The sequence below is a fragment of the Heterocephalus glaber genome, unplaced genomic scaffold (genome assembly GCF_053883595.1).
Source record: "Heterocephalus glaber isolate CG9 unplaced genomic scaffold, H.glaber_assembly_v1.0 deba00001564, whole genome shotgun sequence".
NCBI classification, from domain to species: Eukaryota; Metazoa; Chordata; class Mammalia; order Rodentia; family Bathyergidae; genus Heterocephalus; species Heterocephalus glaber.
Window position 1 is genome coordinate 1,034,256 of NW_028258351.1, and position 27,613 is coordinate 1,061,868.

General features: G+C 39.0%; 2 protein-coding genes across 11 annotated transcripts in view; one reads left to right on the top strand and one right to left on the bottom strand.

Moving 5' to 3' along the window:
* Trim37 (tripartite motif containing 37) overlaps positions 1-14,679 on the bottom strand; it is a 141,859-nt gene extending 127,180 nt beyond the window's left edge. For 4 of the 8 annotated variants that reach the window (XR_015443147.1, XR_015443146.1, XR_015443144.1 and 1 more), the window contains exon 1: positions 14,486-14,594. Coding sequence is in view for 4 of the 8 variants with exons in the window: in XM_013067665.3 (XP_012923119.1) it covers positions 14,486-14,518 (33 nt within the window). In the remaining 4 variants the exon portion in view is untranslated. Of the gene's footprint in view, positions 1-14,485 lie in introns of all 8 variants that reach the window. The other 4 variants (XM_013067665.3, XM_087191431.1, XM_013067664.3 and 1 more) reach the window with 3 other exon arrangements.
* Positions 14,680-14,711: 32 nt separating this feature from the next.
* The window catches only part of Prr11 (proline rich 11), a 28,808-nt gene continuing 15,906 nt past the window's right edge, over positions 14,712-27,613 (top strand). For all 3 annotated transcript variants that reach the window (XM_021248702.2, XM_004870351.4, XM_021248703.2), the window contains exons 1-4: positions 14,712-15,147; positions 20,533-20,673; positions 23,476-23,626; positions 23,849-23,971. In XM_021248702.2, coding sequence (XP_021104361.1) covers positions 20,549-20,673; positions 23,476-23,626; positions 23,849-23,971 — 399 coding nt within the window. In that variant the 5' untranslated portion in view covers positions 14,712-15,147; positions 20,533-20,548. The remainder of the gene's footprint in view (positions 15,148-20,532; positions 20,674-23,475; positions 23,627-23,848; positions 23,972-27,613) is intronic.

Consider the following 27,613-nt stretch of genomic DNA (forward strand, 5'->3'; position numbering starts at 1 on the left):
AAAATTTGTGAAAAGATAAGAAAAAAGCTTGAGAGTAAAATTTCATCCTCTATGGAAAACTGTACCAACATTTTGTGATTATATGCAGGGGACGTATTTGCTTGTTTTTGCTTTTGGGGTTTTTTTGGTACCGGGGATCGAACTCGGGTTCTTGCGCTTGCACAGCAGGCAGCAAAACCACTGAGCTAAATGCCTGGCCCTGGGGTTTTTTTTTATTAATTTTACTGGTACATTTTAGATATGTACATTTTAGATAATGATCACATTCATGATACAGAATTTTTACCTCACATAATTATCTTCATTCTTCTTTTTTTCTCTAATCCCCAAGTATTTGCTTGTTTTTGAAGTCAGTGGCCTAGGCCAGTGATGGCGAACCTTTTAGAGCTTTCAATACAAACAGCTTGCTGCGGCAGTCATGCCATAGGTTCACTACCACACTGGTCTAGGCAATAAGCAGGGGATAAAAAAAGATGCTAAATGCAGTAGTCCAAGTGACTTCATGTACTTCAATTTTCATTACTTTGTTTTTTATGTAGACTAAAGTAATATGTTATTAAAACAAATAAAAAATCAGGTGTCGAGGTACACACCTATAATCCCAGCACTCTGGGAGGCCAAAAAGGAAAACACAAGTTGAAGACCAGCCTCAGTTCCATCCCCAGTACCAAAAAAAAGACCAGCCCGGGAAATTTAGCAATTTACCAAGACACTGTATAAAAATAAATAAAAAGAGCTGAGGCTATAACTCAGTGCAAAGGCCCTGGGTTTCACTTCTCGTACCATGCAGACTGGAAAGGGAACACAGATATGGAAAAAATGCAAATTCTTAAAGTTATTTAAAAAGTTTTAGATACAATATTGCTAAACTTAAAAAGTCAAATAATTCCCTCTGAATATAACCTAATATTATGGTACAGAAAAATGAAAAGAATTGGATTAAGTGGTAAAAGTTCTAGTCCTGGCCCAGGGATTTAGCTCAGTGTGGCGTGCCTGCCTCCCAAGCACAAGGTCCTGAGTTCTATCCCCGGTACTGGAAAAAAAAAAGTTCTATTCCTAGTGTCACTAACCAGCTATATGGCCTTAGGTGAGTCCTCATCTCTCTGGGTCTCTCCTATTACATGAGAGTTGTAATCTCAGGTAACTTTCAACACTATAATTCTATTTCCTTATACTACAAATAAACTCAAGTTTAACTTATCAAAATGTTAAGAACTTAGAAAACATAAATATTGCCTTCCAGTAAATTAAAATTTGGAACCAGGTATGGTGGTGCACACTAGTACTCCCAGCACTCAATAGGCTCAGGCAAACAGGCAAGTTGGTGTAGCCTGTAATCCCAGCACTCAGGAGGCAGAGGTGGGAGGATCTATGCAAGTTCAAGACCAGCCTGAATTACATAGTAAGACCCTGTCTCAAAAAACAAAACAAAACAGGCTGAGGCAGGAGGACTGCTTCAAATTCAAGGCCAGCCTGAGCTACACATTGAGATCTAGGACAGCCTGGACTATACCAAGATGAAGTCTCTAAAAAAAAAAAAAAAATTCATGTTTTAGCCTCAGATTTTAATGTTTATAGTGAAATCTAGCTGCTACTATTTTCTCCCTAAACGAAGATGACTTTTGCTTCAGTTACAGCTATATACAGTAGTTTCTACAGCCTGCCCATTGTTTTTCCCAAATACCAAAACCCTATAAGCAATATTGCACTACTCAGAGTTATTTACACAGCAGAGACAATATTGATAGGGTTATAGGATCTGGTGATAAACAAGAAATTTGGAAGTTACACAGTAGGAAATTTACTGACCAATTATGATGGTCTGTAAAATACTGATAAACTTCACTCACTGCCCTCATTCTTATAAGTGAGCCTCCTAGAATCCTTGTAAAACAGTAAAGTTAGTGTTTCTACTTTTAGGTAATTAACTTTAACTACCTTCATTATTTTTAAGGGAATTATAATATTTAAAGTAAAATTAGTGATTTTACTGATGCCCAAGAGATTTATAGTTCAGAAACTACAGTTTTTCTTTTATTTCTTTTATTTTATTTTGGTACCAGGGATTGAACTCAGGACCTTGTGCTTGAGAAGCAGGTGGCAGAACCACTGAGCTAAATCCCTGGCCCCTTACAGTATTAAATCAGTAAAAGAGGGAAAATGTTTGATGTTGACCCTAAGGGTGATAAATAAAATATGCAAGTTAACTGGAAAAAACATACAGAAATCATTGTTAAAGCATCCCAAGAGCCGCCAATTAACATTTTCTTCAGAAGTAGATTGGGTCTAAAAAGAAGATCCTACATAAATGTGAAAAGAGGTTAGGAAATAATTTTGAGTTTTAGAAAGTATGCTACAAAACACCTAAAATAAATTTTTAAAACAGAGTATGCTACATATTTCATAAGCATAATATATTTTGTTGTACTAGTTTTTAATAAGACCTGCTTATGACTCTTAAGTAAATGGCACACTGTATCACATACTACTCAACTATTTGGCAGCAAAGAGAAAATATAGATGCAGTTCCCAGCTCAAAAAGACTTGCTCTTTTTAAAGAATCCATAGATTCTCACAGCAACAGTAGTGCTGTCCTCCTACACTGCTCTTAAAACTCCAACCAAATCCTTTGGTGAGAGGCCTTGTCTGAACAGCATCAACTCATGGGAAAATAAGGAGATAAGGAGGCTGAGGCAGGAGGATTGCTGTGAGTTAGAGGCCAGCCTGAGCTACATAGTGAGACTTCAAGGCCAGCCCAAACTGAATAGTGAGACCTTGTCTCCAAAAAAAAAAAAAAAATAGCAATGTTTCCTATTGAGGGCTAGGTAAGCATAGAGAAGAGTTGGTATAGGTGTGCTCTGAACTTACTAGGTACAGTAGACTTAAAAATACATTTTCCAGGGCCGAGGATTTAGCTCAGTGGTTTCGCCACCTGCTGCGCAAGTGCAAGAACCCGAGTTTGAACCCCAATACCAAAAAAAAACAACAAAAAAAATACATTTTCCATAGAAACACTTGTTTTAAGGGAACGTTAAGTATCTTGATTTTCCTAGAACTAGTTTAATTATATTTTTAACCAAAAAACCTACTTTTCTTAATTCTGTTCACTCCAATACACATTTTGAAACACCTTTATCTACTCTCATTTTACTTAGCCCATGGCTATAATTTACCATCCTCTGTACTATAATTATTTGTTTGCATGGCAACATCATCACTTGGTTTCAAATATCTTACTGGCAAGAGCCTCCACTTCTTTGGCGGGGGGAGGTGCTAGGTGCAGTACTCTACCACTGAGCTACATCTCCAACCCCAGTATCCCTGGTTTTTAAGGTACAGCCAAAGCATGACGAAGGAAATAGATCAAAGAGCATTCATTTATTTGAAAGGACAAACAGCCTGGGAACCAAACCACCCTTCAAAACCTGTTTTAAGGAAAATTATTTCAAGTTCCCAACAAGTTGAGGGCCACCTGTAATGTCTACACAGTCAAAATTTATTTTCCCTTATTCTGATGAAGAGTTTGGACTATTATCCACTCTTCTAAACAAAACAAATACATGTCTATGTTTGTCGGAAACAGATGAATAGCAGTACGCACAAGCACCAGGTTATAAGTACCAGGTTATTTCTGGCAGCAGACACCCAAAGGGGAAGAAAGTAGACTGAAGTTTTAGATTCATCAGCTCCCAATCTCAAGCTTTTACAGAACTACTGCAAAGGGGGCCAGGGATTTAGCTCAGTGGTTCTGGCACCTGCCTCGCAAGTGCAAGGTCCCGAGTTCAATCCCCGGTACCAAAAAAAAAAACCCACACACACACACAGAACTATTGCAAAGGTATACACATGAAGTAGTTTACTTCTCTAAAGCTTTCAGTATCCTAAATTATCTATGTTAATTGTGCTGTGGACACATAATAGACTACAGAAGTGGAATTTTCACAATATATTGAAGAAACTGGTTTAAAAAAAGTTATAGATATATCTGCAAAAATTCTGAAATCTTGTAATAGTCAGTCAGGGAATTGTAGCAGGTTTCTTTTTCATTTTTAGTTATCTATCTGCTTATTTTACGACAAAAAATGTATTACATATACAAAGGGTAATCAAAAAATATTGTAAATGTTTACATTTTTAAAAATTTATTACAATAAAAAAACAGTGCCAAGGATGATGGGATAAGCACATTCAAAGAAGAGTATTTTGAGTATGTTGAAGAGAATTAATAGTACAGTGTGATTTACTGTAATAATTTTTTTCATTTAAACATTCACTATATTAATGGATTTTACCTCGTATAACTGAAGAAATAAGGGCCAGGTGTGGTGGTACATGCCAGCACTGGGAGGTGGAGGCAGGAGGATCACTGTATGTTTGAGGCCATCCTGGACTACATAGTGAGCTCAAGGCCAGCCTGGACTACAAAGCAAGACCTTGTCTCAGAAAACAGAACAGCAACAAAAATGAAAGCAACAAAACTGAAGAAATAAAATTAAATATATGTGTGTGTAACTAAAGCAATTTTTAAAAAAGGATAAGGGCCAGGGATTTAGCTCAGTGGTTTTGCTGCCTGCTACTCAAGTGTAAGGACCTGAGTTCGATCCCTGGTACCAAAAAAAAAAAAAAAAAAGTATAAACCATTTTGTACCAAGTCACACTTTTTTTTTGGTAGTACAGGGGATTGAACACTTGGAGTGCTAAGCTCCAGCCTTAGCCTTTTTATTTTTTCATTTTTGAACAGAGGCTTAATAAGTTGCCCAGCCTGGCCTCAAAATTGCGGTCCTCCTGCCTCAGCCTCCAGAGTAGCCTGGATTACAGGAATCCACCTCACTAAATCACGTTTCACTTAAAGATCCTTATGTGCAAGCCCTATCACAAGGAAAAAATAAACACCACTGGTACTTCTCAAAGCCTATAGAATGAATTCCAACTTTTAGTATAACTTTTCACAAAATGCTAACATTCTCTCCACTTAAGTTTCACATTTCACACTTCAGCCACACCTATTTCACTGTCCCACATATACCAGGCTGGGTTTTTAAAATCATTAATCTCAGTGTATGCCAAGCAGCATACTCTCAAAAATTATATTGTGTAGGGGTGGGGATTTAGCTGGGTGGTGCTGCTGTTTGCCTTGCAAGCGCAAGGTCCCAAGTTCAATCCCCGATACCAAAAAAAAAAAAAATATATATATATATATATATATATATATATATATATAATATTCATGATAAACAATCTTCAGGGTATAAAGTTTAAAAATGCCATCAAACATGACAAAACAGCTACATTCCTAAATTGCAGAACCCATTTAGAAGAGTGTACATACTTAAAATAAAAATTTAGTGTAATGGGTTTTTTGGTTTTGGGGGTGTTTTTTTTCTTTTTGCAGTACTGGAGATTGAATCCATGATCTTTCCAATGAGCTACATCCCCAACCCTTTGAGACAAGGCTTCGCTAAATTCACCAGGCTGAGTTCGAACTTGGACTCTCCTGCCTTAGCCTCCCACATTTCTGCCATTACAGGTAATTTAGTAAAATCGTATGTGCATCTTTGGCAGCAATTGTTCTTGCTTACTTGTACACTGATAATGAAAAGAATATAGGGCCAGGGATTTAGCTCAGTGGTGCCGCACTTGCAAGGTCCTGAGTTCAAACCCTCGTACTGGGGGAAAAAAAAAGAATATACGACCCACGGTGCTTAATCACATAATTTCAAATCACTTTAATATCTGAATAGCAGAGTGTGTATCTGTTTACTGGGAGATGAACCCGGGGCCTATGTACATGTTAGGAGCTACAGCCCCAGCCAGCAAGAGCTTATGAGGAGGGTGCCGGTCGGTTGTTAGTTTTCTGACACTGATAAAATACCTGAGGTAATTATCTTAAAAGGAAGATTTATTTTCAGCTCATGATCACTTGGTCCTGCTGCTTTGGACCTGTGCAGCATAAAACAGCATGGCAGGAAGGCATGGCAAAGGGGGCCTGTTAACCTCATAGTGACTGAGAAGCAAAGGGCAAGACAGGAAGGGACCAGGGCCCAAATTTCCCTTCCAGGGCATTTCCCCAGTGACCTAACTTCCTCCATCCAGTTCAGCCCCAACTCTTTTTGGGAATTTAGTAAAGCCTTGTCTCAAAATAAAGGTTAGGGATGTAGCTAATCAAACTTTTTTGTTTTGGTTTTCGTATGGGGAATCCTTCGTATGGGGAATCGAACTCAGGAACTCACACCAGGCAGATGCTGGGCAGAGCTACATTCCCAGCCCTTCAGCCCCATCTCTTAAGATCCTGCAACCTCCCAATCACACCCAGGCTGAGGACCAAACCTTTACCACAGGGGCCTTTGGGAGACATCAGATCCAAACCAGAACAGGGCTCTCTACAAATTCCTGTAAATAATTGATCATTTTATGTATGTGTACATTCTTCTGGTGAGAAGCTCCTCTAAGAGTAACTGTTTACTTCTAAAGATGGAGGGGGAAAACTGTGAGTTTATTTAGACTAAGTGTGTACTTAAACTAAGTACAGTAAGCACCAAGAAATGTTCTGTTCTTCTGTCACTCAAAAAAAGTGTGATTGCTCTTGAAACCCCAGTACTAAGTAAGCACAATGCTGGGTATGTAAAAGGTACCTTAGACAAAAACTATCTCCTCCCTCCTGAAGCTTATGTGAGTTTGTAGGGGGTAAAACTGAAGTAGTTTGGGCTAGGGTAGTAAAGTGAAAATTAAATATCTGTGCAGAAAATATCTAGCAGGAGGTTGCTATGCAGTTCAGTCTGACCTTGAACTTCCAGTGATACTCCTGCCTTAGCCTCAGGGCTGCTGGGATTACAGGGGTACACCACCACGCCTGGCTTGAATCCTGTATTTTTAGGTTTATACCAAGTCTAGCAAACTTAATTTGAGGGATTCTTTGTTTCAGGTGTCTCTCATCTTCCTTGAACCCTTAGACTACCCCTGAGATATCCTCATGGAGATAGCAGAAACACAAAATAAACAAAAATAGTCTTTAAAGACCTAACTTCACTGCTGGAACACTGTCAGTTCTATCCATGTCCCCTTGACCAAAGCATATCAAGAGAAGGAAAAATGTACTCTTCCTATCAAGAAGTAAGCAAACCAGGTGTGGTAGCATATGCCTGTGATCCCAGCCCTCCGGGAAGCTGAAGCAGGAGGATCACAAGTTTGAGCCCAAGGGGGTCAATTTAGTAACTTAGACCCTGTCTAGAGATTTTAAAAAAAAAGAAGAAAGAACTGGGGATACAGCACAATGCAAAGGCTCTGGGGTCAATTCCTAGTACTGGGGGAGAAAAAGTTATGCAAGCATATACATAGAGAAGAGTAAAAAATTGGGACAAATTATTTAATTTACTAGAACATTTTTTTTCTTGGGGGAATCAGAGTAGGTTACTCTGATACATGTAAGGGTGATAGATAGTGTTGTTGCAAGAATATCCAAATGAAAACTTCTTAGCCAGAGGTGGTGGCATAGGCCTGTAATTCTAGCACTTTAGGAGGCTGAGGCAGGGGTCCCACCTAAGCAATTTGGCAAGACGCTATCTCAAAAGAATAAATAAAAAAGGCTGGGGATGTATAAACGGGGGTTTAATATCACTGAAATATACACTTTTAAAAGGTCAAGATGGTAAAATTTACGTGTATTTTAACAACTTAAAAATTAGAAAAATGTTTAGGAATATAATAAAGCCAAACAGTATGGAGAGGTTTCTAACTTAATAGCTAGAATACTGATCTTACTGGTTCTTCCTGCCTCTCCCTCTCAACACTCCACAGGGACACTTGGAATTTTTCCTAGTTATACAATCTCTCATCGCTGCATTTTCACACGTACTATCTTCTGCCTGAAGCAGGAGGATCACTGCAAGTTCGAGGCCAGCCTGGGCTACACAGTGAGTTCAAACCCAGCCTGATCTACACAGTGAGACCCTGTCTCAAAAAAACTAACAACAGCAGCGGATTTAGCTCAGTGGTTCCGCTGTCTGCCTCGCAAGCACAAGGTCCCAAGTTCAATCCCAGGTACCAAAAAAACCCCTAACAGCAAAAAAAAAAAAAGAGAGAGAGAGCAAAGATTGAGGCCTTACACTAGATGATTTCAAAACTTACCGTAAAGATATAATATTGAAAGAAAGGAAAGGAAGAAGAGGAGAAAAAACAAAAAGAAGGAAAGAAAGGAGGCAGGGAAATGGATTCTCCATATGTACTTTATATTGTATGTAAAAATTAACTTGCACAAAGATCTAAATGTAAAAGCTAAAAACTATATATCTTCTAGAAGAAAATATCTGTGACCTTGGATTGAAAAATATTTTTTAGAACATAAAAAGCATACACCACAAAATAAAATGTATAAACTGGACTTCATCAAAAATTTAAATGACAGCCAGGCATGGTGGCAAACACCTGTAATCCCGTTGCCATGAGTTCAAGGCCAGCCTGGGCTACATAGTGAGTTCAAGACCACCTGAACTATATAGCAACACACCATCTCAAAAAAACAAAAAAAGGTCAGGAGTTGTAGCTCAGCACTTCCTGGGTTCAATCTCCAGTGCGGGGGTGAGGGTGGGGGTGGGGGTGTTGTATGGGAAAGCAAATAACAAACTGACAGAAAACTAAATGATTCTCATGATGTAATAGTAAAAAGACAAGTCATGGGCCTGGGATTTAGCTCAGTGGTTCCAGTGCCTGCCTCGAAAGTGCAAGGTCCCAAGTTCGATCCCCGGTACCAAAAAAAAAAGCAAAAAAACGAAAAAGACGACAAGTTATTTGAAAATAGACCAAAAAAATTTGTTTTCAGTCACTTCACTAAAGAAGATGTACCAATTGCAAATAAACACATGAAAAGATGTTCAATATTTTTAGCCATTTAGAAGCTTTGGAAAAGACGTTAGCAGTTTCTTATAAGAGCAAGCATACATTTATCATATTACCCAGAAATCCATTGACAACAAAAGAAATAAAAGACTTACAATCCAGTGCTCACAACAACTTTATTCATAAATGGCAAACCCTCAAAATGACCAGAAGTCCATAATTTAGTGAATGGACAATTTGTCACATTCTACACAGAAGAATCCTGTTTAGCAATAAAAATTGTCCAACTAATGCTGGACATGGTGTTGCACACTTGTAATCCTAGCACTCAGGAGGCTGACACAGGAAGATTGCCACGAATTTGAGGCCAGTGGGGGTTACATGGTGAGTTCAGGGCCAGTCTGAAGTGCATAGTGAGGCCCTGTCTCAAAAAAAAATCCAACTACTAATATACTATATATTAATATAGTATACTATAGTATAATATATACTAATATACTAATATATGAATGAATAACAAGTATTCTCATAAGTGCAAGAAGCTACATACAAAAGGCTGCATACCACTATTCGATTTATATGAAATTCTAGACCAGTGGATGCCAAGAAATTTGGGGGAAAAGGGCCAGGAGTGTAGCTCAGCGAGCGGCACAGTGCCTATGGGCCAAGTTCAAGGCCATGAGTTCGATTCCCAGTACAAAAAACCCCCGAAAACAAACAAACAAACAAAACAAATTTGGGGAAAAGAGGATGACTGCAAAGAGAGACAAAAAAACTTAAGTTCTTTCTTTTATTTTCTATTTATTTATTTGTGGCACTAGAGATTAAACCCAGAGGCACTCTACCACTGAGCCATATCCCCGGCCCTCTTTTTATTATTTTGAGACTGGGTCCTCCTGCTAGATTGCCCTGGTGGGACTCAAATTTATAATCCTCCTGCCTCAGCCTCCCTCAGAGCTAGGATTACAGGCATAAGCCACAGCCCCCACCCCTCACTAGGAATTGAACTCAGGCCCTTTTTTAAATTTTGAGTCAGGTCTCACTGTTACTGAGTTGCCCAGGCTGGGTTTGAAGTTTTGACCCTCCTGCCTCAGCCTTCCAGAGTCCTGGGATCATAGGCATGAGCCACCATGCCCAGCTACAAAAACTTAAAGTGATAGAAATGTTTTATATCTTGTCTATGGTGGTGATTACATGACTATATACATTTACCAAAGCCCATCAAATTATACACCTTTAATTGGTGAGTTTTACTGTATTTAAGTTATATCTCAATAAAATTGATTACCAAAAAAATGATGAACTCAGTTTTTAACACAATACTACAAAATGAATTTTAACTCAAGCATGTTTAAGTTTTAAATTCAAGCACTTCCTACATAATACCAAAATTAACCCTAATTAAGATGAAGCAAGTCACCATAGGGCATATATAGCAGAGATTGTCTTCATCAATTACTAATTCATCATAAAACTCAGTTAAAGAAAACCTAAGATTTGCCAGAAATTATCCAAATGTGTTACAGAAAAAAGCAAATTATCAAAAACATTCTTTTAAAAGAACCAAATTACAAAGTGCTGCTCATTTACAGAAGCCATTTTAACTTCAAATATAAAAAGTATTTTCTCAGTGTGTTTCATAACGCAATACAGTAGTGTCTCTAATGTTAGGTTAAAAAATGTTTTTCAATTATGACTTTCTAAAAGATACATTGTAATAAAATTATACAGTTTTCAGTAACAAAGGTTGTGGTTAAAATACTCATAAATACTGAAGATGTAAAGCAAAAATAAAAAATTCTGACGTGCACTCTGCTTTCAGATGCTTTGACAATACTATTGCACTGCTAGCTGTAAAGTACAGTAGTGCAATAAAGTCAGAGCATTCGTTAGCAGTAATAAGTAGAAAAGGAACACAAAAGTATCTGGTGTCACTTGAAGCTCCAGTGTGAAAAGAATTTAATGTTAAGTTGCCATTTTGGTCAGAAGGCATCCAAAAACCTAAAAACATTTATGTCAATGCTTATATTAAAAAAAAGATGAGACTTAAATATCAAAGTGATAATTTTTTTTTGATGACTAACCTATAATTGACATTCAAACAAACAGCCAGAGATATAGGGGAACTTTGTAAATATGTTCTAAACCTTAGTAGTAATTAAGATAGGTATTAATACCTTAGGATTGGTATTAACAAAACCAGTTATAATTACTACTAAGTCAAAGTTGTGTTAAATGTTTCTATTTTCTGTTGAGATGGTTTATTGGTTAGCTCCTTTTCCAAAGCAATTGATTACCTGCCATATAAACAAGCCTTCTGAATAAGTATATTGAAGAAAAATGAAAAGTGAAATAAATTTTTCAAATGTATACATAATCAATTACTCTGGATTCTACACTACACTTTAAAAAACACAAAAAGCATTACCATCTTACAGCGTTTTTATCTCAAAAGTTCACTGGAGGCTATTATGACAAAGAAGTAGACACCCAGGGAATCAACCGGTGCTAAACTGAACATCATCAACCCAACTTTATTGAACACTATAGAAGAGATTTTTACTATTTCAATTAACTCTTACGTTATCTTAAATTCAAAGGAAACATGTTGATTTCCTTCAAATGTAGAAATATCAAGAGGAAAATAATAATAGGGGTGGCTGAGACTTAAATAACAAGTTTCCTAAAAAATAATAATAAAAAACCAAGTTTCTTTAAAAGTCAGATGTAAACCTAGAAATAATGTCACAGTATCACACTGTGATACCTTTTGTGATCAATAGTGGACAAAAAGAGAACCCTAGACAAATGCCACTCAATCAGTAAGTAAAGGGACAAAGTTAGAGAACAAAGATTATTCTACAATGAGGTTATTCCTCTATCAGTAATGTTGATTGATGCAGAAATACATTTCCATTATTTTCACCAACCTTCTTTTAAATGGTCCAGTTCAGTTACTTAGCTGCATTAAGCCTACAAAGAAATGGACTCAAATTCAGGACAGCTGGAACTTGAGAATCTTGGCCTCAAATCTTGGGCCCTATAACTCAAATATTAGAATATTTAACTTTGTTAACCAAGTATCAGGTTTTAAAGACAAGTAAAGGTCAATATTTAGCCTTCTGAATTGGAAGCTAATACAAATAAGAAAATTATGAAAAAAGTAAGAGGATAAGGCTGTTCACAAAATTAGGATAACCAGTTTCTTTTTCAAAGTTAAATAGTATGCATTCTCTTTTCACCTACCAAATATTCAATACTAGTTCCTTGACAAATCCTTTATTCAAGTAATATAAAACCAAAACACAGAAATTTCCACAGGAAATCATTTACTTTTGGAATCTTAGAAACTATACTGGTTCACATATTTTTTAAAAATTTTTTTTAATGAACATGGAAAATTTGCAGATGAAATGTACTCTTTTACTATCTAGTCAATACAATGCAGTAATACTAAAAACCATGATAAAAATTAAAGTACATTTCCTAAAGTATACAGTTTTAAAGCCAAATTATGAACAGTAACTTGGGGGGGGGGGGAACTACCACTAATGTACTTGAAAGAAATTTAAGAAAAAAACCTGCTTCATTTTCTTCCTTTCTTCAAAAAAATATTTTAAACTTCCCCAATTTAAATAACATCTAAATGTTTAAAAGTTTGGCTATCCCATAAGTTTCTAAAACCTACTCTTTTCAAAATGATTACTTGTTTTTCCCTTAGAATTAGTGGGGCAAGAGATTTAGCTCAGTGGTTTTGATGCCTGCTGCACAAGCACAAGGACCAGGGGTTCGATCCCCAGTACCAAAAAAAAAAAAAAAAAAATTAGTGCAATCTAAAGTAGTCTTAAAATATTAAACCTGTTGCAAAGGCTAGAAAGAGCCTGAAAATTAAAACAGCCAACTCAAGAAAAAAATATATTAAAAGTAGAATTAGCATCATTTGCCATTAGCAATTAAACAGAAATATCTGTATCTGAAGGGAGGAATTCAAAATAGGAGAGGGACAACATACAACATTTTTACCTGTTGATAGAATCAAACTAAAATACTTACCATTTTGTGTATTTCAAAAACACAATAACCTAAAATATCTGTTTGTTAACCATATTTTTCAGATCTTAAATATTTTTCCCTTTAAAAAAATCGTCAAAAAACCTCCCCTTGAAATATTCATTATTGCAAGCTTGAAAAGCTGTGTAACTCTTCCCTCTCATTGCTCCCTCCACCCTGCCACCCTGTCGTCATTCCCACACTCCCTATACACACACACACACACACACACACACCCGAATTCAAACACAAAAGTTAAAAAGCAATGAAAAACAAATAAAAATAATTGAAAGCCTTCAAATCAATTTGTATATAAGAATCACCTCAGTTCATTAACACATCAAGGGGAAATGAGATAAATGAACGTCTCAAGACGTTCAGGGCTGGGAATGGGGGTTAGGGTGGGGGTTAGGGTGGTACTCAGCATCTTCCAGGTTCCCCACACGTCCTTTCCACGGGAGAAAAGAGAGACTCAAGTTGGAGAGAGCATTGCAGGCACAATCGATACCTAAGTAGTAACGCCGGGGAGGGGAGGTGGAAGAGCCAAAGATTGCGAATGGAGAAGAAAGAAGTTTTCTCCTTCGCAAAATTTAATCTTGTGATTTTCTCTAACAAAGAAATAAACGACAGGACCTTAATGAAGAGTACTTTCTCCAACCCCCCTATTTCTAAGGGAGCCAGCTCAAACTGCAAAAACTAATAATGTAAGAGAAAAAGACTAAAGATAAAACAAGAGAACTAAGAAAAAAGCGCGGGCTATCGAGCTGGTAATCTAGGGATGAGAGAGAAGGAAAAGGGAAAATCCTGAAAACTAGAAGGACAGCGCCTCAGCTTGGCGCCCTAGAGCAGGCCAAACAGCAGCAACCAGGGGAGCCCTTCCAGCTCCTCCCATACCCTCGTTCACCGAGGAAAGGAAGAGGGAGACTGGGGAGCAAGGGGCTCGCCGGTCCCCATCCCGCCCGCGCTCGGGGTTGCGATCCCCACCACTGCTTCCTCTCCCCGCACCAAGGCTCGCCACCTCCGGGCTAAACAAACAGGTCTGGAGGCTTCCTGGGACGCTAAGAAGTTCCACCCGTAAGTCTAGCATCCTTCCTCACACTTTCTCAGCCCGCCTCTGAGCACGCGAACGACTCAGCCCTAAGGGACTGCCCACCGTGCCCCTCGGTTTATTCCTCCACCGCACCCTGCACGCCTCTAAGAGTACGAAAGACCTCTTTCCTCCTTGGGGCGCAAAGTAGGTTCCCTCCTTTGGTGGAAATACGTAAAGTGCTGTCTGCACCAGGCGTAGCGATTTGAGCGGAGGAAGGGTGAAGGAAAGAAATTCCAAAGGCCCCACGCCCTCGGCATCTCCCGCCATTTCCCCACGAGTTTCCCGGATGTAACCCCTTCCCCCGCGACGGTTAAGAGACCGAGGCGGTGGTGGTAGCGGTGGTGGTGGTAGTGGTAGTGGTGGTGGTGGCTCCCTTTGGTGCAGGAGGAGGGAGTTCGATTCCGGTCCAGCCTCCGTCCCCCCGAGTTTCCGGTGACTCCAAACTGCGTCCTAGTTTCGAGGCCATGGGAGGAAAATTAATTACCCAGTAGGTCTCCTTCACTTTGTACTCACCATCAGTTCCAGCTTATCGACCTCCGCCTCCATGTTGAATAGTTGACATTCCTCAAACCGCGGCGGCGCTTAAGCTGCAAACCTTACTAGCACTGAGGATCTCTATTGGACAGCTGTCATTCAACATCTTGCACTCATTGGCTCTTCTATTTCACCAACGCCCGCCCATTGGCGACTGGGTAACGCCCCTCCGCATGAAACACAATTTTCTGTTGGACAAAGACACAAAACGCCGCAGGGCGATTGGCTGATGTACATATTTTTTTTCCTATTGGCTGTCCTCTATTCTCTACATTCAAGCTCCGCAGAGAAGAGCTTGCTATTGGAGCAATCAGAAGAAGAAGCAACCAATTACACGAAAGCTTCCACCGCCAACATAGGAGACGTGACACACCTTCTTTCTTCTCTGGCTTCCCCTCCCCTTTTCTCCCGCCTTCCTCTTATTCATTGCAGAAGCGCCTCGGCTCTGATTGGTCAGAGCGTGGTGCGCTCTCCACCAATCATAAGCCAGGATGGGCTCCTGTGCTACCAAGAGAGCGAATCGTGGGGAGAGCATTCCTACGATTGGGCCCTCCAGGACAAGGATTTAATTTTGAATTTTTCTTAAAGCCGCGACGAGCCCGCTGCCCGGACCCCATCTAATCCCCAGGCTCTTAAAACTAGTAAGTGCAGGGACCATTCCTTTTTTGTTACGTGGGTTTGCGTCTTCTGCAGCTGGGCTTTTTGCTGCTTGTGCTCTTATATTGCTTAAGGAGGTGAGGACTTTGGCTGGGCTGGGAGGAGAGATGAAGCAGAAAAGGGGGAGGTTTGGGGCTGGGGAAGAAGTGCTCCGCCTGACTCCTGCCGAATCACACTTGTAATTTAATTAACACTCCGCAAAATATGTTTTGGAGCAAAGCATCTGCTTTCCTTTTGCTACTCTAAGTGGGTCCACGAACTAGCGACATTAGGATCTCCTTATTGCTTGTTGCAAATGCAAATTATCGGGCTCCACCCAGGTGTACTGATTCGGAATATACATTTTTAACAAAAGCTTCCCATGAGGTACATTTCTTTACTGAGCATATTACCATGTTCCATGATACAGCATTAATGCCGTCCAACATTCTGTGTCAATTTAAAAGATGTGCCCTTGTACTATCTGCCCAATACTGTGCAGAATGAGACTTTAGAGGTCTCTTTTGGTAAAGAAGACAGAATCTAAAAAACAATGCTGCACAACATAAAGCATAAAACTATAAGCTAGTATCAAAAACAGTGTTATGGTATTCAAGGTGAACTGATTGAACTGGTAATAAAAAACAGAATTGGCTAGAGGCCAAGTGTAACATGTATAATACAGTGCAAATGTCATTTCCATCACTGACACAGCTTTGAAAGTGCCTTGAATAAAGAATTTTCATGTCACCCAACGGAGTTTTAGCAGAAGCAGCAAGGCCAACTCCTGGAAAAGATAGTAATTCTTACTCTACTTATTACATCCTTCTACTCAGAAAGGGTTTTTTTCTACTCAAAAAGTTTTGGGGGCCGGGGATTTAGCTCAGTGGTTCCCTGCCTGCCTCGCAAGCGCAAGGACCCGAGTTCAATCCCCGGTACCAAAAAAAAAATTGGGGGGCCCATCCTTTAATCATATTAAGATGTATGCTTTGAAAAACTAAAACTTTCCTCAATAAAAAATTTTGACAGCATTCAATTGTATAAAAGCATATTCCATAACTAAAAGAAAGAACGCTTTCTGGTTAACACTTAAAAGTAGAATGATTTCTTCCATTCATTTATTAAATGAAACATTACTTAATGCCTGTCATATTCTAGATACTAAAGAAACGAAGTTAAATAAAAATTTATCTTAACCTTACAAAGGTCATAGCCCAGCAGGGTAGAAACATGCAAACCAAAATTACAATGCAATGTAATAGAGTTTATAATAAAGGTGCAAATATGACCATGCATGGTGATGCACACCTGTAATCATGGCACTCCTGGAGGCTAAGGCAGGAGGATTACAAGTTGGAGCCCAGCCTGGACAACCTAATGATTCAGTGAGACCTTTCCTGAATACAAAAGAATTTTAAAAGGGCAGCTCACTGTGAAGTCCCTGGGCTTAGTTCCCTAGTACCTTAAAAACAACAACAAAAAAGTGTGTGAAGTGAGATAGACACCCAAAAGGGATGATTCTTTGCCAGTATAAATTCCATAAGGACAGAAACTGTTGATCTTATTTAAGATTGTATCCCAACACCTAACATTTGAAACAGTCAACTAATATCTGTAAGATGAAAGTAACAAAATCTTAGCTGGGCATAATGCCACATGCTCTAATCCCAGTCCTCTGGGAGCCTGAGACAAAAGGATCACAAGCTCAGAAGGCAGAAGGCGGGATGGAGAAGGGAAGTAAAATGAATGAAGATGTGTTATGTATGTGTACTAACACCTGACTGTGAATATAATCATTCTGTACTACAAACACATTAATAAAAATTTTTCAATTAAACAATTGTGGATCATCAACTGGATCCCAGCCTGGACAGCCTAATGACTTAATGAGACCCTCTCTTAAAATAAAAAAGAAAAATTAAGGGGCTGCAGATATAGCTCAGTGTGACAGCCCTGGGTTCATCCCTAGTACCAGCAAAAAGGAAGAGAGAAAGAGAGAGAGAGAGAAAACATCTTGAAGGTAGGTGGAAGATGACCTGGAAGAGGATACCCCAAATAGGAGGAAAGGTTGATAACATTGTAGAAAGTGTTTGGAATACTTGGAGTACAAACTTCTGATCACTAGAAGAAATGCTGCAAAGGGGCCATTAGAACTAAGTAGTGGGGGCCAGGAAATTTAGCTCAGTCGTTTTTGCCGCCTGCTGCGCAAATGCAAGGACCCGAGTTCAATCCCTGGTACAAAAAAAAAAAAAAAAAAAAATGAACTAAGTAGTGAACAGATTTGAGAAGCATGCTAAGGAATTCTTTAGGGATTGTTTGTTTGTACCAGGGATAGAACCCAGCACCTTGCACATGCTAGGAAAACACTCTGCCACTGAGCTATCCACCTGGCCCCTAGAATTGTTAAAGAAAAAATTCTTCGATTATACTTTTTAAAGCATAATAAGGAAGACTTTATTCAGGACCATTGAAATAGTTATAGAGAACACTCTAATGAGATACATCATAGACAAGCGGAAACTTAATGGAAAATTACTAAGAAGAAACACCAGAGGGAAGAGAGATTCTGCCTCCACAGACTAAACAGGACTTTTCCTAAAGACAGGTCACAGTGATCAGACATCAACTAGGAGATGCTGGAGGATGAGGAACCCAACAGGATATTAGGGTTAGGAGGTGGTTCAGGCAGCACTCATTGCTAAAACTGAGTTTTGCCAGGAAGTACATAGATAGATAGGTTTAGGAGGTCAGGAGCCTGATTGAAGTGTAGTCAAAAACAGAATCTTTGTCACAATCAATCTACCAGGTTTAATTAGAAAGTTCACCTCCCTTTTAAAGTCTATTTTCATAATTTAAATGTTGGTGATACAGGAAAAAAAGGACAGGAGGCTGGGTCTGTGGATCAGTTTGATCACTAACAAAAGACATCAAAGAGAAAATGAAAAGAAACAGGAAAACAGTGAAGGGACAGATGAAAGCTAAGGAAATGAATGTTGCCATGGAAGTCTCCGATTCTGGGAATCCTAACTGTGGACTCTAGACCTTGAATAGAGGTTTCCAGAAAAAGTTCTCATGGCTCTGATGAGATTCAATCTTTTCTTTTTCCCAGGCAACCACAAGATTACTACTTCCTGGAGATTCTTGTAAATACATTCAGAATGGTTTTTATAGGAGTAGTAATGTATCTCAGTGGTACTGTTCTTACCTAGCATTCTCAAGGCCCTGGGTTTGATCCCTAGCACTGCAGGAAGAAACAGTTAAAATAAAAAGAATATTTCATTTTAAGTTTTTTTTAAAAAGCCAAAGGCTAGGGATTTAGCTGAGCAGCACAGTACCTACCTGGCAATCATGAGGTCCTAAGTACCAAAAAAAAAAAAAAATTCATAATAAAATTTTTAGGGGCCGGGGATTTAGCTCAGTGGTTTCATCGCCTTCTGCGTAAGCGCAAGGACCTGAGTTCAATCCCCGGTACCAAAAAATAAAATAAAACAAAATTTTTTAAAATAAATAAAAAAGCCAGGCATAGTTGTGCACACCTGTAATCCCAACACTTTGGGAGGCTGAGTCAAGAGGATTGCAAGGCCAAACCCACTATGGGAAATTTAGCAACTTAGCATTACCCTGTCTCAAAATTAAAAAAAAAAAAAAAAATTTAGAAAAGGCTGGGGATGTAACGCAGAGTGAAAGCCCTGGATTCAAACTCCAGTAACAAACAAACAACCCACTAACTTTTTTTCATAACCTGCTTAGCCTTCCCTCATTAGCATGGGGGAAAAGTGATATAATAAGGGTAATATATGTCTCCCAAGCTTCTAAGAACAATTTATAAAAATATCCTGTTAATTCAGGACCTAACAATGAGTCCAGTAGGATGCTATCAAGAATCCACCCCTCTGGGAGAACTGTAGCTATGTGCTCTGTGTCCTTTTGCCATTAGGGGAGCCCCTGCAGGTCCAGGGTGGGAGGAGATTCTGCAGCCAGTCAAATGGGAGAACTGAGCAAGAGCACAGCTGCATACCAAGTGCCAAAAGGTTATGGAGTGCACAGAAGTGGAATGAATGTGTGTTTTCAAGGCCAATTGTCCCTATTCAAATGTAAGCTTGAAGGGAAAGAGGCCCAGGCCTTGAGACCATTTTAATTTCTGCTACTTGAATAACATCTTTGTTCCTCAGGTAGCAACAACTAAAACCAGCAAAGTCCTTCTGGAGCTTGAGATCAAACTAGCTTGGACTTAATTTTCTTCAGAAAAGGATATGGATTAAAGTATAAATATGCTCGATAATGTTTTAAAATATTCATATCTTGGGCTTGGGGTCATTCTTATTTTATTATGTAGAGCCTGTTTTAGATACTTTACACCATAGTCTATTAAAACAAACTGATCTTTGAAGACTTACAGGTCTGGACTCTGTACTGTATTGCATTACATTGGGTAGATGATCTAAGTTTTCTAACCCTCAGTTTATTCTTGTGTAAAAATGGGAATAAAATCCTCCTTATTAGGAATAATATTTTTTGGGATAGTAAAGATTAACTGAGAAAATACATGTGAAGGTACCTAAGGGCATTCAATAAATAGCTAATGGTTATCATAACTTTCCATGATAGCGCAAGCTGTGTTTCCCAGACGCAGCATGTACTTTTATCTTTGCTCTCTCTCTCTTTTTCTATTCACTTGGTCCAAGCTCGCTCTGCAGAGCCAGTTTCTCTCCCACTCTTCACTTTTGCTTTCTTGAATAAACTTGCCACTTTTAAGTAAATAAATAAATGAATAAATACCTAATGTTGTTTCCTCCTCCCATAACTAACTCACCTGGATGTTCAGTAAATGTTGCTGGTAAAGATACATCCTTTTAAACTAGGCGTGGTGGTGCACACTGTAATATTTTCATAAGCCTGGCTTTCTGTCTGATGGCCCTCGGCAGCAGCATTCACTGTATTTTTGATCACACCTCATAAAGGCATTCAAGAAGAGGACTTCCAGAACTGCTTCAGAAAGTGGCAAGAAAGCTAGGTGTGGTGGGGCACACCTGTAATTCCAGCACTCAGGAGGCTAAAGCAGGAGCATTGCCATGAGTTCAAGGCCAGCCTGGGCTACATAGTGAGTCAAGGCCAGCCTTAACTACATAGCAAGACTTTGGGTCAAAAAACCAAAAAAAATTAAAAAAAAAAAAAAAAGGAAGAAAGAAAGAAAGAAAAGGAAAGTGGCAAGAACAATGGGAGAAGTATGTTCAAAGCAAGGGTAGCGGGGATTAATGGCAATGTGTGTTTCACTGTAATAAATTTTTAAAAATTTAAACATTCCCTGTATATATTGATCACCCCTTCTACACTTAAGGTTTGTGTTATTATATATACATATTTTTTTTCAATAAAAATATTCTTAAAAGTTTCTCCGCAGAAATCATGCCCAAGTTCAAACAACGAAGAAGAAAGCTAAAAGCTAAAGCCAGGAGATTAGTCAAAAAAAAAGAAGCCTCTCGATTCCAATCTAAGCTACTTGCACCTCCTCCTCCACCACCCTCAGAAAGGTAAGAAATAAAGAACAGAGAAAATACTAGAGAGATTTGACAAATTTAGAGTTACCAGATTTAGCAAATAAAAATATAGAACATGGAGTCAGATTTGAATTTCACATAAACAATAAATAACCTTCAGTTTAAATATGTCCCACTTAACATTGAATTATACTAAAACTATTCATCTTTTGGCGAAGTACTCACCTGTAATCCCAACTATCTGAGAGGCTAAGGCAAAAGAATTGCAAGTTTGAAACCAGCCTGGGCAGCTTAGTGAGACTCTGTCTCAAAACAAAATTTTGAAAGGGACAGGGATATACTCTGTGGTAGAACATTTGTATAGCATGTGTAAGGTCCTAGGTTCAATCCCTAATATCATACAAAAAAAACAACAAAAAAACACATTTCTTCAGGACATCCTGTACTTTACATGGCAACCATAATTTAAGAGTTCATATGAAAGTTAAATGGGATGACACCCACCTACAATCCCACTCAGGCAAGAGGACTGCAAATTTGAGCCCAACCTGGGCAACTTAACAAGACTCTGTCTTGAAAATTTTTTTTTTTTTTGGTACCGGGGATCGAACTCAGGACCTTGCGCTTTTGAGGCAGGCAGCAGGACCACTGGGCTAAATCCTCCAGCCCCACAAAAAATATTTTTAAAAAGGAGAGGATGCTGGGGCATAGCTCAGAGATAGAGCTCTTCAAGGCCCTCAGTTCAATCCCCAGAAGCACCAAATGAAAGAAAAATTCAAATGAAGTGAGAATCACAAGAAATTGTGTTCAAGTGCACCCTAACAATGGTCTCTTTTCCGGGTAAATTTAATTGTGTAAGTCTGGCAATTAAGTGATGAAAGAGAGGCATAGGAATAGAATTTAAATCGTAGATTTGTTAAAGTTTGGTCATTTTTCTCTGGGACTCACAAGTTCAATGCACTATTGAAAGAGAATCCAAATGGTAGAGTGTTGGTTTTTATAATAACATCTATCTCTTTGTTGTTATATCACTCTCTTTTTAAATTTTATTTATTTATTTATGTTGGTATTGATGGGGATTGAACCCAGGGCCTTGTGCATTACGCATTCCACTCCTGAGCTACACTCCTAGCCTTATAGCTCTCTTTATAAATTGCTTTTAAAACAAAAAGACCCTCCAAAAGCAGTAACATGTCAGGCGTGGTGGTGAACGGCTGTAATCCCAGCACTTAGGAGGCTGAGGCAGGAGGATCACTGAGAGTTGAAAGAAAAAAGAAAAGCAGTAACTCTCCAATGCCTTATTCTCTCAGAGTAAAACTTGAAGTCCATAGTATAACCCACCAGGCTTTTAGGATCTGACTCTGACCTTATTTGCTAATCACTTTCCTTTCAGTCTTTCTCCCTAGACATCCTGGCCTCCTTTTTATTCCTCAAACACTTCTGGTGAGTTCCCACCTCAGGGCCTTTGCAGTTATTGTTGATCTTCTCTGGATCACTCCTTTCTCAGACATTTTTGTTTGTTTCTTTTTTTCTTTTTTTTTTTTTTTTTTGGTACTGGGGATTGAACCCAGGGCCTCTGCGCTGAGCTATATTCTTAGCCCTTTTTACATTTTCTATTTTGAGACATGGTCTCCTAAGTCTCTAAGTTGCCTAGGCTGGGCTTGAACTTGCCATCCTCCTGCCTTAGCCTCCCAGACTCCTGGGATTACATACGTGGGCCATCACACCTAGACTTTCAGATACTTGACTGCTAACTTCCTTAGTTTTTCATGGTTCTTCTCAAAACTCACCTTCTCAGTGATGCTCTCCTTGACTTTTCTACCTAAACATTCACTCCATCTAACATTGTGCACACTCCCCTGCTTTTTTCTTCCTCCCTAGCATATATGCACAAACTATACTTGTTATTTATTTATTTTTAATTTTCTTCCTCATAAGTTACAAACTCCATGAGTGCAGGGGTTTTATCTATGTTGCTCATTAATAAGTCTTTGGTGCCTAGAATATAGTAAATATTTAATAAAAAAATTTTTTTTGAGACAGGGTCTCTCTATACAGTTCAGGCTGGGCCTTGAACTCACTATGTAGTCCAGGCTGGCCTTGAACATGCATGCATCAATCCTCCTGCCTGAGCCTCCCAAGTCCTGAAATTAGAGGTGTGAACCACCACACCCAGGTGAATCTTTGATTTCTAGAATTTAATGAAAGGTTTGGCTTTAGAAAGCCCCTGCTCCTGCCAGTCATAGTGGCACAAGCCTGTAATCCCAGCACTTGGGAGGCTGAGGCAGGACGATTGATGTGTGTTCAAGGCCAGCCTGGACTGCATAGAGGGACCTTGTCTCAAAAAAAAGCGGAGGGGCCCAGGGATTTAGCTTAGTGGTTCCACTACCTGCTTTGCAAGCACAAGGTACCGAGTTCCATCCCTGGTACCAAAAAAAAAAAAAAAGTCCCTGCTCCTGAGTAACATTATAAAATCAGCTTCTTGGGGCTGGGGTTGTAGCTCAGTGGTAGAGATGATTAATATTCACAATGTCCTGGGTTTAATCCCTAAAAGCTAAAAATTAAAATAAAAGTAAATAGAATCAAGACAGGCATGGTGACGTGCGCTTGTAATCCCAGCACTCAGGAGGCTGACGCAAGAGGATTGCCACCAGTTTGAGGACAGCCTGGGCTAAATTGTGAGTTCAAAGCCAGCCTGAACTACATAGTGAGACCCTGTCTCGAAAATAACAACACAAACACAAACAAAAAAGTAAATAGAATCGATTTCTTAGGGTTTTTTGACTCTTTGATTTTTTTTTTTTTTTGACTCTTTGATTTTTGTTTTTCCTGCAGAACAGTTATTTCTTCAACAGATATACCTCATAGCACAAACTGGCTAAGACCATCATGGAACTTCAAATTTCCCAATGTCAAAGAAGTGATAAAATGTTGGACAAATAGAGTGTGGTCAGTGTACAACTGGTGCCAGAGCTGTGTAGTGCAGGTATGTGTACCTGTTTGCACCAATATGGTTTTTGGACAGACCTGGGGTTTGTTCACATGTGCTCAGGTTAACACTTGGGCTAAGCTCAGATAAGAGGAATTTATGGGGTCTTATGTGCTTTTTGTTCTATAAGAAATATGTCAAACCATTTTCTGGTTCCATTTTTTCCCACTCGTTACCATATTTCTAATAGAATTCAAACTTGTTTATTATGAATTTCAGAGTTTAGAAGTATTGAAAGATACCATCTTTCCATCCCGAAGCTGCCACCGAGAACTTCATAGTCTAAAACAACAAGTTTGCATTTTGGAAAGTGAATTATACAAGCTCCAGAAAACACTGAAGGTTGGTACTTTCAAATAAAAAATAAATCTGCCAGGTGTGGTGGCGCATGCCTGTAATCCCAGCACTCTGGAAGCTGAGGCAAGAGGATCACTGTGAGCTCAAGGCCAACCTGGGTTACACAATGACTTCAAAACCAGCCTGTGGGCCAGGGATTTAGCTCAGTGGTTCCATCTCCTTCCTCACAAGTCCAAGGACTAGAGTTTGATTCTCAGTACCAAAAAAAACAAAAACAAAAACAAACAAACAAAAGCCAGCCTGAACTACATAGCAAGATCCTGTCTCAAAACAAAAAAACAAAAAAACACCCACGCCTGCCTGGCAAGCACAAGGTCCTGAGTTCAATTCCCAGTACGGGGCGGGGGGTGTTGGAATATATATATATATATATATATATAATTAGATGAAAAAAGATTTTATCTGAACAGACTATTGCAATAGAGAAAATGCTCAGCCATAAGATCTATAATTATCTCAAACATCAGGTGTAAAGAGACCAATTCAGTCTTTTTACTATAGAGAAAAGCAAAAATGTGTATTGAGAGGGAAGTAGCAGTTTCTGCCACCCACCCAAAACAGTAATGGACATTAAATTCTAATGAGTAACATTTTTAATCCACCAGAACAGCAAAACAAAATAACAAAAAACATGGAAAGCTTTGGAGAAACAGGTCCTTTCTTAAATTACGGAGAAGAGCATAAACTGATAAAACCTCTACGGGTATAGTTAGGTAATACTTATCCAAATTTTTTTTTATGTGTTCATAGCAACTTTATACTTATCCAAAATTTAAAAAATATATTAACCAGGGCCGGGGATTTAGCTCAGTGGTGCCGCTGCCTGCCTCGCAAGCACAAGGTTCCAAGTTCAATCCCCGGTACCAAAAAAAAAAATCTATATCTATATCTATATCGATATAGATATAGATATATATTAACCTATAGATCCCCAGTACCAAAAAAATAAATAAATATATATATATATATATTAACCTAACCAACTATATAAACAGTTATTTATTGCTCTGTGATTTGAAATTATAAAAAATTATAAAGCAATATGGGATTAATTAAATAAATTATACATCACTCATCCAGTAGAACACTATACAGTTGTTAAAAAAGAAGGTGGTAACTGAGTATGGTGGCCCATGCCTGTAATTCCAGCTGCTTGGAAGACTGAGGCAGGAAGGATCACAAGTTGGAGGTGAGCCTGGGCAGTTTATTGAGACTTACCTCAAAATAAAATTTTTAAAAACAGCTGGAGATGAAGTTGAATGGCGGAGCACTTGCCTACCTTGCTTGAAGCCCTGGATTCAGTCAAGTATCAGGGATAAGGGGTGGGAGGCCCTGCCTTTGGGAATGGTCCCTATCTGTTCATGGCCCAGGGGAAAACAACACACTCAAATTAGGATAATTTGAAGAAGTTGAACCAAAGGCATGTATAGGACAGAGGAAAACACAAAGGATCATGTAGTATTCTTCTGGTGCTTGCTGTTCACAGCAGAGTTTCTTTGCTACTTTAGGCCTGACCAGGCCTCAGTGGAGTGGAAATTTATCAGCACTTGGAGTCCTTAAAGGGCTCTCTGTGAGGAAGAAAAATGTCCCTTGCAAGATCCACTACTCCGGTTTCCAGCTCCAAACCAGGTGACCAGGGGACCCTGAAATGTGATCTATGTGGTGAAGCCTCTTGGGTCCCAGAAAAGTAGAGAAGCAAATCAAACATTATTCTGCCCCAGTACACAAGAAATTAGTAACACTCTGCCACTGTGAAGAGGTGGTTGGGTAGCTGGGGTGAGGGAAGGGAGGGGACTTGATTTTACACTGTATACTCTTGTCACTTGAGTTTTGTGTCCTGTGTGTATCATACCTATTCAGTAATCAATGTAGAAAAAAAATTTTAAAACATAAAGTTCAGGGCTGGGGATTTAGCTCAGTGGTTCTGTCGCCTGCCTTGCAAGCGCGAGGACCCGAGTTCGATCCCTGGTACCAAAAAAAAAAAACCCGACAAAAAACCCCCATAAAATTCATTGACCAATTGAGATTTTGGTTCTACAAGTAAATTTGTTGTTATTTTGAATTCCTGAAATTGTATAACTTCTGTTCCAGAGCATTTTGCTGCTGGTAACTAGGAAATGATTGAAACAGATTCTTTTTTTTATTTTTTTTTATTTTTTTTTATTTTTTGATGGTGCTGGGGATTGCTTCAACAATCCAAGGCAAATGCTTTACCCCAGCCTCTTGTTTTATTTTATTTTATTTTCTAAAATAGGGGCCGGCGGGCCTGGGATTTAGCTCAGTGGTTTCGCCACCTGCTGCGCAAGCGCAAGGACCCAAATTCGATCCCTGGTACCAAAAATAATAATAATAAAATAAAATAAAATAAAATAGGCCCATCTATTAAGCAACGGCTACTAAGTTAATGGTATTTTCTGTGTGAAATTAAAATTTTACTTTTAGCCTTTAGCTAAGGAAATTGTCCAGTAGGTACTCACCTACTTAAAAAAAAAAAAATCAAAATTATTCATCATTAGACAACTGGAGTTTTTGCTGGTTTTGTAACCTACTAAAATGGATAGGCTGTTGAACATTCCACATTCAAAAGTTCTGTAGGGTGGTAGGTAATGGGGAATCCTCAATGTTTATTTTAAAATAAATAAAATTAATTCTTGACTTTAAAATAAAATAAAATAAAATAAAATAAGGGCCGGGGATTTAGCTCAGTGGTTCCAGTGCCTGCCTCTAAAGTGCAAGGTCCCGAGTTCGATCCCTGGTACCAAAAAAAAAAGGGTCTCCCTAAGCTGGGCATGGTGGCGCATGTCTGTTATCCTAGCACTTGGGAGGCTAAGGCAGGAAGGTTGCCGAGAGTTTAAGATAGGGTCTCGCTATATAGTCCAGACTGGCCTCTAATTCACTGTGTAGCCCAGGCTGGCCTTGAACTTGCAGTCATCCTCCTGCCTCAGCCTCCCAAGTGCTGGGATTACAGGCATGTGCCTCTATACCCGGTTCCCAGCCTCCACTTTTAAATATACAAAGTGGTATCAATTTTCCTCATGGATATGTGAAGGAGAAAAACTAAATATGCACTCCAAACTCCCCTAGATAAGGTCTCTTTTTGGTTTTTTGAGACAGTCTCACTATGTAGTTCAGGTTGGCCTTGAACTCATAGCAGTCCTTCTGCCTCAGCCTCTCAAATGCTGGGATTACAGGTTTGTACAACCAAGCCCTGTTTAACCCTCTATTCTCAATGACTCAGTATTGTGCTTATTGATCTGGAAAGAAGCTTCTGGGATTTCACTTCTCCCAGAACTTGTACCTCAAAATAAGCTAGCCACATGAGGAAAAAGCAGATCATTTCTCTCTTCTGGGCCTTAATTTTCTGGTCTATAAAATGAGCATGGTTCCATCTATAGGGTGCTAACTGGATGTTGGCCTCCAAAGCAGTATGTTCAAATCGCAATTACACAAACCTGTAAAAATTACCTTATTGAGGGAAAAGCATCTTTATAATGTAATTAAGAATTTTGAGATGAGATCTTCTTGGTTTATCTGGGTGGGCCCTAAATCTAATGACAAGTGTTCTTGGAAAAGAGACACACAGAAGAGAATATACACAAAGAAGAGGAGGTGCACTGTGAGCACCGA